The sequence below is a fragment of the Cottoperca gobio genome, chromosome 21 (assembly GCF_900634415.1).
Source record: "Cottoperca gobio chromosome 21, fCotGob3.1, whole genome shotgun sequence".
In the NCBI taxonomy this organism is placed as follows: domain Eukaryota; kingdom Metazoa; phylum Chordata; class Actinopteri; order Perciformes; family Bovichtidae; genus Cottoperca; species Cottoperca gobio.
In genome coordinates, this window is record NC_041375.1 from 14,108,483 (window position 1) to 14,126,696 (window position 18,214).

An 18,214-nucleotide genomic window follows, 5' to 3' on the forward strand; every position below is an offset into this window, starting at 1 on the left:
GTTGTATTAGCTAGAATGCTAATGCTTTAATGGGTTACTAATAATGAGTTCAAATAAATTCTGTGCAGGGTTACGGGTATTATGCACAAGGGATTGTAATTTGTGACAACTTCAACCTACCCATTTCAGTTTTTTACTTCATACACTTTGCAGAAGTTCTGTGCATTGCAAATGCAGAATTGAAAAGTGTTTGACAAACCTGATGGATATCAACCCATTGCACTAATACAGTCCTAATTGGAAGCCTGTGTGAACGAAGAATGAAGGAAAGTCAGAGCATGAAAGCTCAGCAAATGAGACAGTTGAGCAATAGGTACTCTTTCTGCCAAGGCTGTATACTGCCTCTATGTAAATTATTTTAAATAGGCTTTGTAAAGTGTTGTTCTGTGATTTTGCAGTGTATAAAATACCATCCAGGAGCGATGAGTCGATCAGCAGCATTGCTCTAATGGTACTCATTCACTACTTTTATCTTGATCAGTCTAATTCCAATGTACTTCACATGACTTTATGACTTTATATGTGAAAGCAACACTGGTTTTAAAATGTAAAATGAAATGAATGTGAATGAAAATGTTTTAGCTATACAGCCTATCTGATTGTCCTCTATATCTTATACTACCCTGTATGATATGGAAAAACCAGGGATGTAGCTGGAACCACTTTTTTGTTATTCCAGTAACTGTACTGCAAATGGAGGCAAAAAGAAAACAACATCATTATCTGCTGCCGGAGGAAGTTTATGAGCAGGTGTGAAATAACATCCGCGTGGTGCGGGGATAGAAGAAAGAAGACGGAAAGAGGAGGAGCAGAAGAAAGATGGAGGAGAAAACAATCCAGCCGGTGCTCATTAGCAGCTGGAGTTGCATTACCACAACAGTGGAGCCTGTTAATGAACCATCGATGAGAACATGCATCCTGCTTCCCCATTTGAGTTCAGAGGTACGAGGTGACATGCCCCCCTGAAGCACATCTTATTGCAAATTCCACTGTTAGAACCACAAATGTCCTTTGCTGCAAGCACAGATGGACTGTCATATGGGTAAAATGAGGATGGGGATGGCAAGGGGATAGTAATCATAGTTGTGACCGACATCTCAGCTTGACGCTGGCTGTTATTATTGTTGCTCTAATGGTAGATACAGATGGCATTTCATTAACCATTTGACCAATAGAGCTAAAGCTTCTTCATGCAGCGATTCACCACTGCGGGGCACAGCGGCTGTGGTGTAAGAATCTTTAAGAGAAGAGCGGTACAGATTAATGAAGCTTCATTATTAAATAAAGAAAAAGACAGACAACACACAAAGTTTTAGCCTCAAGCAGCTGATTAAAAAAGGAAATCAACAATGAACCTGATATGCCATAGAGAGTGATATGACTCTGTTACAGCCAAAAACAAATCACAACGCATTCATCTCTGCTGCCACAAGGCACTGCTTGCCTATATCATCATAAATTCAATAAACTGTCAACAATGGGTCTTGATTACACAATTGGGCTCAAGTCTGGAACAAAATACAGCCACGTTTGAAAAACTGCTTTATGCGTAACGCATTACTTCTTCTGGAACATTTTCCTCACATGCCTTTGTCTCCATTTCCCTATTCAGTATCATACCAAGACCACAAGAATAATCTGACAGTATCTGCATCATCTTATGAATGGCCAATTCAAAATAAGTTGCCAGTGACATCATGGTTTCCTACATCTACGAAAACATTCCTTCCATGCAGCATACCAGGACCCGGGCTGTGGCTGTTAGACCTTGAAGCAGATTAATTCTCCTTGATGAGATGTTTTACTCATCAGGAATTTGAAAAAAGATCACATTACATTTACCCAATTCACACATACACATACACATACACATACACTTACGGACAACCTGAAGATGAATATGTATTATGACGTGGCTGGGCCTTTTCTTTTTTTAAACCCTATGTTGTGCCAAAAGGAGACATTTTCACTTTTTCACTTTTATCTCCCAATTTAACAGCAGCAATACTAGTACCATGAATAGCACAAAGAATGATACGGTCTGCAAAAGGTGTTAACAAATGAGTAACACACATTGTACAGGAGATTAATGGAAGTTCAGACTACTATCAGAACAGTTACAATAAAGAAGTGAAAGCAACATCACATACTCAGATGAAACAGGTGCTAAATGCTTGGGCCCGGGTCTCAATGTGGTTGTAACATGGGGGGGGGTTTAAAAGAGAGACATAATTGAGGGAGAGGACGGGACCAGGGGTTCAGTCTTGATTGACAGAGACAGAGCTCTGGCACAGCTGAAACAATTTTGACAGGCAGACTGTTGGCCGCCTGTTGCAAATGTACTCATGCACGCAAGCGCACACATACACAAACAAACACGAACGTACTTGTGGACACACAATACAAATACACATTGCATTCACACACATGCTCAAGAAACTATCCTTCCTCAAAGAGCTATGTGAGGTGAATCCACTGTAGGTCAAGCACACGTTTCCTATCTTAGCCTACAGCCCAACCTGCTTGTCCACAACAGAGAGTTCGGGAAAGCCCACAGTCCAACCCAAAAAGTAATAAGTAAATGAATATATTTATACTCCACATGCTTTAATCGTATCTGAGGATGACCAAAATGAAACACACACACAGAAATGATACTGCATAAAAGCCTTTAAGGCCTGAGTTGCACTAAAGATGTGACTATTGATGTGGTTTTTGGAAAGCCGAGAGATGTATCCTCCAGCACAACTGCCAACAAAAAGTCCCTGTACAACTCCTAAGAACTCACTTTCTTTAAATGTCACATGGTGCTCATGCTGTAAACCTTCAAATGGGTTTTCCGACTCGGATTCTTACGACACTGTGTCAACATTCTAACGCTGACCTTGTTACAAAAGCTGCGATGTCAAACAAACATCTAGTCCCATCTCAGCAGTTAACAACAGCTAACAACACAGGCTGAAAGATGCTCTTTTTATTGACAAAAGAACAAGGGAAACGTCCTCGTCACATGCTACGTGTGACACATTAATATAAACTAATCCAGTTGACGTACCAGGCCTACAGCTAACACTATATCTAACTGCATGATTTAAGTTGAAATAAAATGCAAATCCTATGGGTGAATGTTTCAACATTGGTGAAAGAAAAATGGAGAGACGTAGCATGTGTAGCTGTGCTCAAATTCCTGTCAGCTATGCATGAGGCCTCATCCTACAACAGCTGGGGTATCACAATTAGCCATCATTAGTCTAGAATTTATACAGCGCCTAATTGTACATAATTAGTTGATTAATTTCTCCGGTAGTGAACTTCTTTTACCTGCTAATTATGGCTGTGGGAAGGAGGTAGATAGTTTCTCCTGGCTTAGCTGCTTATATATATTGAATAACTGGCAGCAATAACAAGTAGCCGTTTGACATTAAAACACAGGTTGGTTATTTATTCAGTTCTGTGAGAGTCAAGTCAATATTTGAGCGCATGTACAAGTCCCCACCAAAGCTACCGAATGAACTGAAATGTCTGGAGCTGCTCAAGGAGAGACTGGCTTTCGCTGTTGTTCCAACAATGCAATGAGCAATAAAAATGTTCTAAATTAAGCTGCACATAAACTGTCCAAGAGACTGCGATGTCATTTCTTATTCGTCGTAGATTGACCAGATCTCTAACGGTTATCTCTATCATCGGGAGTAGACCAGAAGAATAACATAATGCAAAATTCAATTTATAATGTTTTGCTCTATTTTTTGTGTACTCTCTGTGTTTGAGTTTGATTGTGCTCTACATTGTATGGTAGCAGAAATATTCTCTGGAGGGCTCGGTCAGTAAATCTGTCACATACTTGTGAGATAGTGTGGCCTGTTATATCGCCTGAAGAGTCATTTTATCCTAAAATGAAATTAGAGAAAAGACAGAACTGAGTTAATGTTATACAACGACAACAAGAGCCCTTCTGTAAAAACACGAGTAGTTGAACATTAAAGCTCCAGGTGGTAACTTCATAAAAATATCTGTTGAAACTGTCAATATATCGTGGCAGTAGCGGATGAGAGATAATCTGTGAAAAGAAATCATATTCCTCTTCCCAGTGCTCCTAATCCACCTCGCTCGAAGGAAGACAACCAATCAGAGCCGAGGAATATCTAGCGCAATGTCAAGCACTGCTCGTGAAACTAGGCAGCACTCATCAAATATGAATCAAGATTCTGTTATTGCAGTGCCGATTTCTCTCCTCAAATCTTTTCAGAAACATATTTTACTTTACTGTTTAGCTGTCGAATGAGAACGTTTGTAACCCTGCTGCCCTGTTGAAAACTATCGAGCCAAAACCAAGCACGGGCCACCGGCCTGACCAAACGTTATAATTTTACAGCTAAACAGTACAGTACACTAAAATATCTTTCTGAAAACATTTGAGCCAAGAAATCAGTAATACTGTAACAGAATCTTGATTCATATTTGATCAGCACTGCCTAGTTTTACAGTTTGATTGGAGGTCACAAGCAGTGATCGACACTGCCATTAAGAGCACTAGGAGGACTTAGATGAACCTGAGTGTCTGTCTCGTGCACTACTGCCAGGATATAGTGACGATTTCAGCAAATATGACAAGAATCGATACCAACTGTAGCTTTAAGTACACACACCTTGGGCAATATTTTTATTTATTCTGTGTTGAGAAGCAAGAGGGAGGCGTGAAGCTTAGGAAAGACTGTTTCTTAGACAGCACCGGCATGTCAATGTGTGTGTTTATGTTTATGTACATGTGCTTCAAGGGGGTTCTCTGATCTGCAGATGAGGAAAATGCACGGGGAATGGTGAGTCGAGGGATGGGACTCAAAAACAACTATAGTTTATCACCATAAATTTCTATTTAAAAGATTAAAAAAAACAGCTTTCTCAAAACTTTATTCGGAGTATACAGCTCATAAAATTAGCTCACTAACAGTGCCAGTGCGCCAGCTGTCATGAGATAACATTTATCTGGCGTCCGCTATCTGCCGGTAGCCCGCTCTGAGCCGAAACACTGCACTGTGCCAGCTGAATGTCAGACACACAGTCGTGCCTTGGTATGTAACAGTCAACAGTGACTAGCCTGCGCTGGGTTACTACTGTCTGTGTATGTGAGCCATGTACAATTTCTGTGTTGCCCGTTGCTAAAGATAACGCATCCTACAACTTAAACTTAAGCCAATGAGAGGAATTTGAGCCCGCCCTACTCTGCTGGAAACCAAAACAGCCCTCACCCTAACCCACTTAGTGGAACATTACCTCGACACACACAAACACACAACGCCCAACACAGGAGAGAATAGGCAGCAATAACACCTCACAGAAACGTGCAAACACAAGAACACACATGTGCAATTACTGAGAAATTCAAGGTCTTGTCCTCATTACGTTCCCATGAAACAAATCTAGTGCGCCGGTCAGACAATGTGTCCCCGCACAGAGGAAAACTGACTCCTCTGTAATCTAAACACACACTTTAAAATAAACACAGCACTATTGTGTGTTTGTATAAGAGGCAACATGAAGGAACACTGCTCAAACGCACTGGTACTTACATGCAGGAACTGATGCTACCCTTAAATTACAGAGACCCATCCCTGACCCCATGGACACAACAATGATAATCCAAATAACACAACACACACATACAGCTATGAAGACTGATCACAGCATGAGGGAAAAGTTGTGAATTTCAGCTGACAATACGCGTTCTCAATTTAAGACAGTTCAAGTCTGACTGCTTCCAACCCTTCCCAAAACATAAGCAGACATATACACAAGTGAATGAAAAGCAAACTCACCATTGTGTGAGGACTCCTTGTTATCGGCCACCTTCCTCAGCGCTGAAACGATGGCATCAGAAGGAACACGAGGGCTCTCCACATATTTGGGCTTCCTGATTGGACCTGCTAGCGCGAACAGAAGATACAGGGAGAATGAGAGTGAGAGAGAGAGAGCGAGAGCGAGAGCGAGAGCGAGAGAGAGAGAGAGAGAGAGAGAGTGAAATGCAAAAGAGGAGAGAGAGAGAGAGAGAGAGAGAGAGAGAGAGAGAGTTCTCGCTGGATTAACGTGTTCCAGATGGGACTAGAGATGAGAGGCGGTGGTGTCTTAGTTGGACAGGCTTGGCTGCACTCTGTAGCTCACATAAACTCATTCACACACAAAAACTCGGACGCACTCACACACACGCACACACTCTCTCAGACAGCTCCCTGCGCTGAGAGCAGCTCTGGTCTGTCTGACAACCTAGAATATTCTCTGCATGGCTGGAGACTCCCAGTAAAACACTGCTAGTCGGCTCTGGGAATGTAAACTACAGCAGGAAACCACAACAATTAGCCTCTTAGTGAACTTTAGAAATGAGTGTTTAAACACACACATGTACTGTTGGGAATCAGCAAAAACAAAGAGAAAGAGACAAAGAGTATTTCTGCTTGTTGATCTGGGAGCAGTCCCTTGAAAGTTTACCCTGTGTTTGCTGCAAAGATACATTTGGAGGATTACGGTCCATGAGTCCTGCTGTAAGTCAGATGATGTATCTGGGACAGCGGTACAGTCCACTGAGGACAGTCGTTGTCTTTAGTGAGGAGTCGAGGTTAGCTCGCTGCTCTGTTCCCACTGCTCTCACCGTGACTGAATTAGAAAATCCCACAGCTCCACACAGAATGCTTGCTCACTGTGCCGAACTTTAAGATAAACCACTGAGATACTCACTCCACTAGAGACACAGCTCTTTTTGCAACATTCCCATCTTTGTACGTGCGATTTGCCCCTGTTGTCTATAACATATTCTGTAAAAACTGCCTTTTAATCTGCCCTAAATAGAGAGACTTTCCTAAGAGTGGCAGTATAATTGTTTATACATGCAGGAGATCCAGCAAAGACACTAGACTAAATACTAAGACATGAAACACTGCATCTCCCGAGCAACTAGCACATTTCAAGTTCTTTACGTCTATCCCACAATTTGTGTAAAAAAGAAAAATGAGTCCAGACACAAAAGCAAAACTGTAACTACAGGGAATAATCTGAAAGCAGGAGGTGACTGTATAATGTAGATCCATAAATCCATAGAGAATAGCAACAGCATGCCTCTCTTTGCAGCTACACCTCTATGCTACTCCAAACTTGACCTACTGTAACCCAATCCAAACCACCTCCTCCTCCAGACTCCAGTTATCTGTAACTATGTGACTGTATGAGTAACCCCAGGCATAACATAACTATTAGATGGGAGAGCAGAGATAACTATTTCCTATTACCACATTTGATAAGCAGCCCCTCCCACCTCCATGAAAACAATCCTCTGAGTCAGACGGAACAATTTCTTAAACCACAGCTGCGATCTTGGCCACAGATACTAAAAGTGGAGGTGAGGGAGAAAGAGGGGAGTTACAGCAGCAGCCATGTGAGGGGAAATGATCTGGAAGTGTCATTGCAACAAACCGAGCATGAGAGTCAAAGTCAGCTTGATGCACAGTGCCATCTATGGATATGCGACTTGAAATGCATAGTGAGGAACGGTGCTTTTGATACCCGAGTAGAGCCTCTGCAAAACTGGGTGCTCTCTTGATTGTTAGCAGAAGTCATGATATAAAGCCAGTCAAAGAACTCAAAGTAAAAGCCCGAAGCCTAATACATTCGTCTATCACAGGGGCAGGAAGCAGTAGCAGTGGTAAAAAAAATAGTTTTAACGGTTAATTGGTGATGTTTTTTTTAAAGCACTGTGATAAAAATTGGATTTTGAACAGATGTGAGGTATGAAGAGACTATTTGATTTGTGTACAAAGATTAAGTCTAAGCCTAAAGAGGACCGATCCAGTAAGGATCTACAAAAGCAATCCAACTCCTGTTATCTAGTAGACAAAGCCAAAGAGTCTTCCGTATATCTGCGGATGGTCAGGCACAACCTATTACCCAGGAGTCACGCGGCTCCAATTAGAGTGGAACTACAGAGACAGAGACACACACTTAGTGCAGGTAAATACCAAAAGCACACTGCCAAATATATTACGTTGAGTGCATTTCATCTAAAAACACAGGGCATAGTTTGAGTAATTTAAACCATATGCTTAAATTTGGATACGGTTTAGACAAAGTGCCAAGAGGAACACAGTATCCATAAATAACAAACATGTGGCTGGCTATCAAGGGTCATTTTAGGCCGAATCTGAGGGCTGATAAAACAGGGAGGAGGCAAAAGGTCCTTCAGCAAGACTCTTGATGTCTGAGCATCAGCTTGTGACAGACAAAGTACACAGGGGTTTCTTTTCCATTCAAAATCTAATCTCAAGATTTAACAGGGTGCTATTACCGCTCTGCCCTTCTAGATGGAAGCACTGACGAATAAGCAATTGCAGTTTATAACAGGCATGAAAAGGTCGCAGAGATGGAAGTTTCAGATGTATGACCCTTGAAGGACACAGAGGCAGACATGAGACGTGTTCTCACTTTAATCACAATTTCGATGCAAAATCCAGAATGTTAATCTATTCACATGCACTATACTATGTATGTAGTGTGATATATGTATTATATATAATACATATATATATATATTATTATTATATATATATATATATATATATATATATATATATATATGTATGTATATATAACTAACTAACTAACTAGTAATGTATTTTCCTGTATTTGTGTTTCTATTGGTATTTATGATTAAATGTACTGTACAGTTGACACATATGCCACCATGATGCCGACTCAAAATGTACTGTATGAGGGAACGTAAAAAAAAGATGGCATATGAAAAGTATCAAAGTAAAAGTACTGTATATTTTCAGCTTGCAGCAGAAATGTTTCCATGAGTAAAAATTGATCACTGAAAACATCCCCTCCAATGTACAGTAAATATTTGTCTTAATGTGTATCTATGAAAAAATACACATGTTAAATGTATGGGGAGAAAAGCAAGCAAACAAAAAGAGGAGATGTGTTAAAGGAAGAAAAACAAGGAGAAAAGAGTATCCCTGGAGTAAAGCAGCCAGGCGAGCTGTGACTGCAGAGGATTCTTTACTCACCAGTATTTACTGTGAGATTCAGGAATCCATGACCAGCGAGCTATCACTCAGCAAGCACATGCACACACGCACACACATACCAAACAGCGGAATACCTACGACAAACAACTTACAAAGTCAAGCCAATGCCAGTGAAAGAGAACATTGTTCATGGTAATAGGAAGTGATCAAGGAGTTTTCCCAGCATTCTTCAAGATGGACTCTGACTTCTTCACATTTCAACTTTTCAATAAGACAGTGTGCACTCTTTGTGCCGCAAAGGAAATGAAGGCTGTCTCACAACAGCCCTCTTTCTGTTCCAAAATGTCATTCTTCAACTCAAAAGTGAAAAATAATATATTAGCTGACGAGACTGGTATTCTGAGTACTGCATGTTACCATTGTTAATTATTGAACATCTTATGGAGAGGATGGAATAAAAAAAAAAACACGTGTGCTTGTTAATAGCTGTTGAATGCGTTAAATCGTTTCGTCGTTGTGGTTGCAAAGCAGCTAAGATAGTAGCCTATTACAGGCATGGTGCTTTGTTAACTCTACAAAGTACAAATGCTAATTTATGATTAATTCCCTATTCACTGCCTGACGAAATGCCATTATCCTCCCCTGGTTAATGCAATGTCTGCACTGTACCACAAAGAGAGAGTGGTAATGTTTTTCAAACACTACATGTTTAATAGTCATGACTAATCTCACACATGCCGTTTCACAAGCTGGTTTGACTTATGTATTAACTCTCCACCGTGCACATGGTCATACATTTTCAAAAGGTAGCAACAATAACTCAAGCAAGGTTAAGTAAGCCATCATTGTTCCTTTCTCCTGACCATATACAATCTACTATGCTACTCCAATACATCATATGAGCAGCATCTGGATTCTGCAGACTGACAGAAGATGCAGTGTTGGTCTCTTAGGCAGTAGGTGACTTGGGATTCCAGCGCAGATGAAAAAGGGGATTGCATGCGATAAGCAGCTAAAGCTGGAGTGCAGTGACGTGGAGAACTGGATAGAACATTTCACTGGGTGCTCATCAGAGGAACCTTTCAAAGTGTTCTTGCAGCATCACAAGGTCTTTTACAGCTCGGCCTTCAGAAAGGCATCAATATTCCCTCACGTCTGTCTGGTTACTGTCAATACCCCAGAGTTAACTTCAGGAGAGCTCACCTCAAAGGGGCTACAACTGGCTTTGAAGAGATTTTCCATCCTCTTGACAGGACTGCACACTAAATTGCACTCATCTGGCAATGTAGAAGAATGCTAGTGGATGACCATTGTATACGTACAGGATATAGCATGATAATATAACTTATTTTCAATCAAACAATGATATGGTAATAACATTTCAAAGTTGATATTGCCAAGGAAAAAGGTGGTTAGCCTAAAATTATTGTAGAAAGTTTTTATTTATTTTATTTAATCCCTTTTTATATATATAAAGGGATTATAATGCTTTGAATCCTGTGACACAAGATACTGTTAAATGAGTTGGTTTCAGTTTAAGCAGACAGTATACCTGGAACTTGTACAGGCTGTTAATGACTGCTCTGTAACTATGAGGCTTAGTAAAAACACACATATCCATGGAGAAATCCTCAAGTGTTCCACCAAATGACTTTCTGTGTTGTTTTATGTGGTCTGCTGTGTTAATACCATCTTAAGCTTTAACCCTGCGCCAAAAAAAACCCTCAAAGAAACCACATTTAACAAAATGGCTATGGTACTTAATAACCACAACAAAAACACATTGTAAAGACTACAGTGGCTTCGACGGCTAACCACCACTAATGTATAGCATTCAGTGTGCTCTGGGTGAACAGTGGGGCTGCTGCTGCCACGAAAACAGAGATAAAGAGGAGATAAGCAATACAGACGTCACAGCATCGGACCACTGTCAGTGAAAGTAGTCACCTGATCGGCTTATACACGCAAACGCCAAAATCTGTGGGGTCGTGTGTAGTTTTTTCAGCATGGACTATTGGGACTAAGTGTCCAAAAACAGAAGGATTGTACCCGATTAAAGAGCACCAACAGGGTCCCCACTCTGCCTGGATGACAGAAAAAAGCATTTCCAGATCTTTTGACTGGGAGATCATGGCAGAATAGTGAACTGTGCTCTCTGATGGTGATTTTCAGACCTGTTTGGCAGATAGATAATTTAATCAGCCTAAAGCCAAAGCTTCCATCAAAGGAAAATCCACTTAACTAATTTCAATATACACAACAGCCTACCAGAGACAATTCCCCCTGTGGCCTCATTCCAAATATACCAATTAAAATGATACACTACCAATGACAGCAATAAATCAATATAAATTGCTGTTTTATGATCACCTTGCAGGCTGGCAGGGACGCAAAGCATGGGGCTGACAGTTTGGTCTCGTCACTACTGAAAGGTCACACATCTAATGTACAGTGGCAGCACAATAATCATCTCCATGTACACCACCTCATACTTCATGTGATGCACTGTGGTTATATATATATATATATATATATATATATATATATATATATATATATATATATATATATATATATATATATATATATATATATATATATATATATAGTTGTTGCATAGCTAACTAGATGAGAGATTTTCTGAAGTGCTTATTCAACAGCTGGAAAAGTGTCATCTCTACACACATGCAACTCAAGCCAAGCAGTGCAACCTTGAAGGCAACAGATGCTTTTTATCCCCCAATGGCACAGTAACCTATTACAACCAGAGGAGGTCACTGTGTAGATACCCAGGAGACTGGCATTTCGAACACTTGAAAAATACCTTTAAAATCTCATTTATACCACTAAGATCGAGGTTCAAGTTTTCCAATACATGATCTTTGAACTGCACTGGGTTGGAGAAAGATGGGTCCATTCAGGCAACATTCTTGCAGTAAATATCCCTCCCTGGACCTTTAGGGTGTCTGTAAACTATTAAGACTTTAAAGCCGAGGTGCTGCTCAACACATGTCAGGGTGCAGTGTTTCATAGTTAAGCTCTGGGCTTAGCTGATCAAAGCTGTGGCACTCAACGCCACCAGGACTTTGCAGCTCAGGCATCCGTCACACTCCTAATTAACTCAATGTTTCTCTGTTGTCCCCTGTGAAGTTTTCAGGAAAGGAACAACCACTATGTTTGAGCCTTCCAAACTGCGATAGATTATCCACTGTGTCAGGAAACGAAGCCGACCAAGCAACAAAATGCTTTCTGAATCTGTGAAACCACTTCCCCCGCAAAAACATCAATGATGGCTGGATGGGAAGGAGAAAAAATTGATGTGTGAAAGAATGTATTTATGGATTTACTGTATGTATAAATAAATGGAGGGTAGTATGACTTGAGTAAAAATCTAAACTACTAAAGGAGGACTAGTTCACAAAATACCTGGGTTGAAATGTAGATATTCTAAGAAATGTTTTGAACAAATAAACAATTATTTGCAAAAATTGAACGCATGCTCATTATATAATGAGCATGCGTTCAATTTTAGCTAAATAATATTATTTAGCTAATTGGAAACTTCAGTAAAATGCATGCATGCTTATGTTGAAATGGTTCCAATAATACCTGATAGATATACGGAGGAGAATTAAAGTGAACTAATCTCTCACTGCCGATTTTGCTGAACATCTGCGTAACAGCAATTATTTGTCTCACGCTCATTTCAACAGAGATGAGTCTGAAATGGAGAATACTCTGCTGCTTCTGTCGCTCAACACAAGAGAGAAAATGCGGCATTATGACCCATGTTGTTTTCGTCGCAGAGTTGAGACATTTCCTGCAGTATGTGTTTATTAACTGGAGGTGTGAACTCTCCCCCAACGGGTTTTCACAGTTACCTGTGAGGACAGCGGAGGAGAGCCTAGAAACCATCCCCCAACCCTCTCTCCCTGGTTGTCCTCCATAACATCCTATCTAGTCAGTCCATTTTTTCCATGCCTGAGAGCACCCTAAGTGGGAATGTGGCTTTAATGAGTGTTCCCCTTCCTGTGTCCCCAGGGCCCTTTTCACCTTGACAAACCGAGCCTCTTCGCTCTCTTTACCTCTCGCTTACTCTTATCCCTTTCCTTTATGTCTGTAAATGTACATTTCATCGACACTCTCTTTGATGGGTTTAAAAGGGTCTTCACAAACCCTGTATCACCTCAGGTACTTGGATAGGTTTGTTTTAACTTGAGTGGAGGCTGAGCAAATGAAACTCGACTAGGCTATTATAAACTGTATTTGTCTTTGTTTTACCTCTTTATTCATTTTTTATAAAATAAGTATTCAAACATAATTAAGCATTTACATATCCACTTGTAATTTGCATAATTCACTGCTTTGCAATTTTAGGTCTGCAAGTCCAATATTAGGTTTTGAATTATGTGATGAGAATTGTGGGAAAATCAGGTTTGAGAAGTAAAAAAACTATAGCAATCGTCCCAATCTGTAGTTGAAATCAGAATACAGTATTTCATATTAGAAAGCTAATTTAAAACAAACTAAAAATGAAGCGAAAGACAACAATTTAAACCTAAATCTCAAAACTGGAGTTGAGCAGCTAGATCATAATTATGAACAGAGATGTGAACTTCAACCAAACAAGCTAGCATAAGGATTCAACCATACTTCCCCCTCCCCATCAACCCGTCTTTACACTAAACAGATCAAAGCTGTAACCACTCTAAACAAAGGCTAGATAGCCCACAGATGAGTGCCACATGTGAGTGGGGCCACATTGACCACTTAAAGGATTTTTCCCCTCTTTGCAAAGTCTCCAGAATACAAAGACTCAGGTTGAGACAAGTTCAGCTACAAAGGTATCCCCTGCTTTGAAGCACCCCACAGCTGCTGACAAGCAAGTTCTCAACATGGTGGATAGAAGGAGTTCGGGAGGACTGACAAATAAGATTCAGTGTAAACACACAGCCATTACCAGCCAGTATAGAGTAAACACGCGGTGTTGTTGTAGACCGCTACATCCAGACAAGGTGATAAAATACAAGGATGAAGTGACAACAACAACCTTCTGGAACCAGTCTGAGCTCACAGTCTAAGTGATGGTCCAGCTATCGTTATTACTTTACTCCCTTGTCTCCCGTATAACTTAGCAGCAGCATCAGTGTTTTAAACCTGAGAGGGACCGTCATTCCTGGAGCACTATCAGATGTTCAACAATCCTACAAAAGCACATTGCAGGACGCCCACAGAGACAAATGAAGCTCGCATTATGAGACTGACAGTGTACAAAGAATTGGAGGAACCCAAATGCTTGCAGCACATTTAGCTTGTTTAGGTTACTACTTATTGTGGTGTGTGGTACAGAACAGAAGTGTTTTGTTTTCGAGAGTGTTTCACACAATGGCAATACAGCTGTGGAAAATGGAAAGCGTCGCCGATGCATGATAAACTAACATCACCCCTTTGCTTATCATCTATTTGGGCTTCCATCCATCTACAGACATGGCCAGAACAAGCTTCTCCTCTATTTTCTTGGAGACCAGGGTGATAAATCCTGCACTTCTAATATGCGATTGGTCAAAACAGTGACGACACAAGCGTCTTTTTGGAAAAAAGTCCGCGATTTTCAAGTAGAAGAGCTCGGAGCGGACGCAGAAAAAAAAAGCTGGGTGCAGCACTTTTTTCTCAAGGCAACCACATAAGAAAGAAATATGCTGGCAATGCTATATGGACACAGAGCCTAAAAAATCATATAGGAAAGCCAAAATATACCTGGGGATCTCTTGCTAGGGCGTAAGGGCATCATGTAGGACTGTCGTGGCAGGAGAGGTGAGGATGGAAGAGACATGGACACTCCCTTGGCAAGGCTTAATCTGAAAACATCATCCGGGACATTAGGGTGCCCGCTACCAGGCCCCTGGAGTTGAGGGTTTCCCTCAGGTGGGTATCTTCTTTGGGCACTGTGGCTGTGGACGTCACCTGTTGAGAAGAACCACAAGGTTGTTACAGATTTTACAAACAGCTTTGGTATCACCTTATGTAATGACATAAGGACGACACACACTTACATATGCTTATCTTTTTCTCTTATTGTGCTCATGCTTTTTAGCGGCCTGTGTACAGCAGAGTTTTCGGGGTTGAAGGAAATTAAGCTTTGTGAACTTTTAAACCTGTTAAGACCAAAGTGCTATTTTAGAACAATGTTGTTAAAACTCTGAGAATTATTGAACAAAGTACGAATGTATGTAACATGAATGTATTGTATATTATAAATCGGCATTGTGTATGAGTTCACGATGATGATTATGCAGGACTTATGGCTCTGCACAGTTTTATGAACTTAACAAGCAGAAATATACTAGAAAATAACAAATTCAGCCCCCAAAGTCCAGTGACTGGACACTTTTTCTAGTCACCTAAAAAGTCCATAACCCCAATGAGAACCATGGAAAAGGCTTTTATAGTATTCTGAGCCAAAGAGATGATTTATGTTAAATACATTTTCTAAGGACAATTTAAGCGCGAAATGTGTTTTATCATGATGTAGTTTACCATCATCTAAATTTTAAGGATTTTATTTTATGCAGAACTTGCAAAGCTTTTTGTTTGGATACATAAAGATGACCAAAGTGACCTTGAAGTTGACCCAATTGAAACAATATACCAAACCATTTACTTTTACTGCCATCCTGAGTCTGAACACCAGGAATGTAAAACCTCAGGAGGAAACATTGGCAAGCTTTTTCTGCTGCAGAAAGCAGCTAGGTTCTGACAGGATGCCATTTTTGAGTATAAAAACAGACATATCATAGCTGTCAGGTGAAAATGTTTAAACCCTAAATCAAATCAAATCAAATGTATTTATATAGCCCAATATCACAAATCACACATTTGTCTGAGGGCTTTACTGACTGTACAGCATACGACACCCTCTGTCCTTAGACCCTCGCACCTCGCTTTTCAGGAGCAAAGCCAAAGTGCTTTTTCTAACTTAATAAAAAGAATGTTCACAGATTTCATATAACTACTAATAACTTTCTACACTGATATAGTTTCAAGGTATTAGCTGACCGTTATACAACCATGTTACACAGGCAGGTGCCACAGGCTTGCAGAGAAATCAGCTTACACAGCATGGATAAAGGCTCTGTCACACATATCCGTATGACAGAAACGTATGCCGGCACATACGAAAATTTGTCAGAGTCCAAATACGTCCAAGTTTTCATCGGATCGGAAAAGTGAACATATACAGATACGCATGTCTAACCTATTGATATCGTATCACTTACTTATACAAAATGTATCAGACGAATGCCCAACAAATGCATAAGATATACAAAAATATGGCGTATACAAAATATCAGCAACACGCTGGTTTACGTAGATATAAGGTATAAGTAGTGTTCGTTAAGAGCTCACTGTGTTACGCTGGGGTGCGTTGTTGAACACTCATGTTTTGAGCATGTTCAAAATTACCGGACGTAACCGACATGTGCCTCATAAGATATGCAGACGTTACGTGACGTTAGACATACGTGAATACGGAATACGTAGGTGAATACTTACCTACGTAAATATAGTACGTGAATACCTACGTGAATATAGTACGTGAATACGGGAATACCTACGTGAATATAGTACGGGAATACCTACGTGAATACCTACGTGACTACGTTAGAGGAACGTTAGATATAGGCTACGTCGGCTGAGGGTGAACCCTACAGCCAATTTATTGATAACGAGTGGATACACTATTCCTACCCTATGTTAAGATGATGGCTGACGACAGAGTAACTTATTAAACGTGTTTTTACAGTACAGCTAGCGTTCAGCATTTTACCCGTTCTCCAGTATCAGCATGACGTGAACCAGATGGCACTTTTCCAGCTCCGTTGTCCAGACGCTCTGATACGTTTTAAATAAGTAAGTGATAAGCTATCAATGTTTGACATACGTATAATAATTTGTTATGTATTCGTTATGTATACATCAGCTACAACACCGCTGTGGAAAAGTTAGACATATTTGGACTTGGATGTTTCTGCCATACGGAACTGGGTATATGTCTGGCGTGTTCGGCGTATCATCTGCGTCCTTCAAACGATCACAACTTACCCTTAATTTATATCAACCTATTGCCGATATTTCGTATGCGCTGGCATACATTTCTGTCATACGGATATGTATGACAGGGCCTTAACGGTGGGTTTCAGCAAACAGTAGAGTGGTCTCTTAATGAGGTTCCTTGTTATGATTGGAACAAAACTAAAATATTGAACATGCATACAACATGGCATGGGAAATATTTGATCATTCTACAAAGATCGCTGCAGAGGGTGGCCGGTTCCTAAGTCCCACATGGACCATGTTACAGAGTGTGGGCTGGGTAACAGTTCACCTCCTGGGTACTGCCGAGGTACCATTGAGCGAGGCACCAAAGCCCCAATTGCTTGAAGCGCCGACTGTGGGAGCCCATTCACTCTGACATCTCTCCACTAATGCATGTGTATACAGGACTGTCTCAGAAAATTAGAATATTGTGATAAAGTTCTTTATTTTCTGTAATGCAATTAAAAAAACAAAAATGTCATGCATTCTGGATTCATTACAAATCAACTGAAATATTGCAAGCCTTTTATTATTTTAATATTGCTGATTATGGCTTACAGCTTAAGAAAACTCAAAAATCCTATCTCTAAATATTAGAATATCATGAAAAAGTATACTAGTAGGGTGTTCAACGAATCACTTGAATTGTCTAATTAACTCGAAACACCTGCAAGGGTTTCCTGAGCCTTGAAAAACACTCAGCTTGGTTCAGTAAACTAAATCACAAGTATGGGGAAGACTGCTGATCTGACTGCTGTCCAGAGGACCATCATTGACACCCTCCATCAGGAGGGTAAGACACAAAAAGAAATTTCTCAAAGAGCAAGCTGTGCACAGAGTGCAGTTTCAAAGCACATCCACAAAAAGTCTGTTGGAAGGGGGAAATGTGGCAGGAAACGCTGCACAACCAAGAGAGATGAGCGCAGCCTTAACCGCATTGTGAAGAAGAGTCGCTTCCAGAATTTGGGGGAGCTTCAAAGACAGTGGACTGAAGCTGGAGTCCAGGTATCAAAAGCCACTGTTCACAGATGTGTCCGGGAAATGGGCTACAATAGCCGTATTCCCATGGTCAAGCCACTTCTGAACTCAAGACAACGGAAGAAGCG

The 18,214-nt window shown here is 40.6% G+C and overlaps 1 protein-coding gene across 3 annotated transcripts in view; it reads right to left on the reverse strand.

Annotated features, from left to right (window-relative positions):
- tanc1b (tetratricopeptide repeat, ankyrin repeat and coiled-coil containing 1b) overlaps window positions 1-18,214 on the reverse strand; it is a 99,700-nt gene that overhangs the window by 51,228 nt on the left and 30,258 nt on the right. The window contains exons 3-4 of one of the 3 annotated variants that reach the window (XM_029458521.1): window positions 14,769-14,975; window positions 5,814-5,918 (exon numbers count right to left, since the gene is read on the reverse strand). In XM_029458521.1, coding sequence (XP_029314381.1) covers window positions 5,814-5,918; window positions 14,769-14,975 — 312 coding nt within the window. Of the gene's footprint in view, window positions 1-5,813; window positions 5,922-14,768; window positions 14,976-18,214 lie in introns of all 3 variants that reach the window. The other 2 variants (XM_029458520.1, XM_029458522.1) reach the window with 2 other exon arrangements.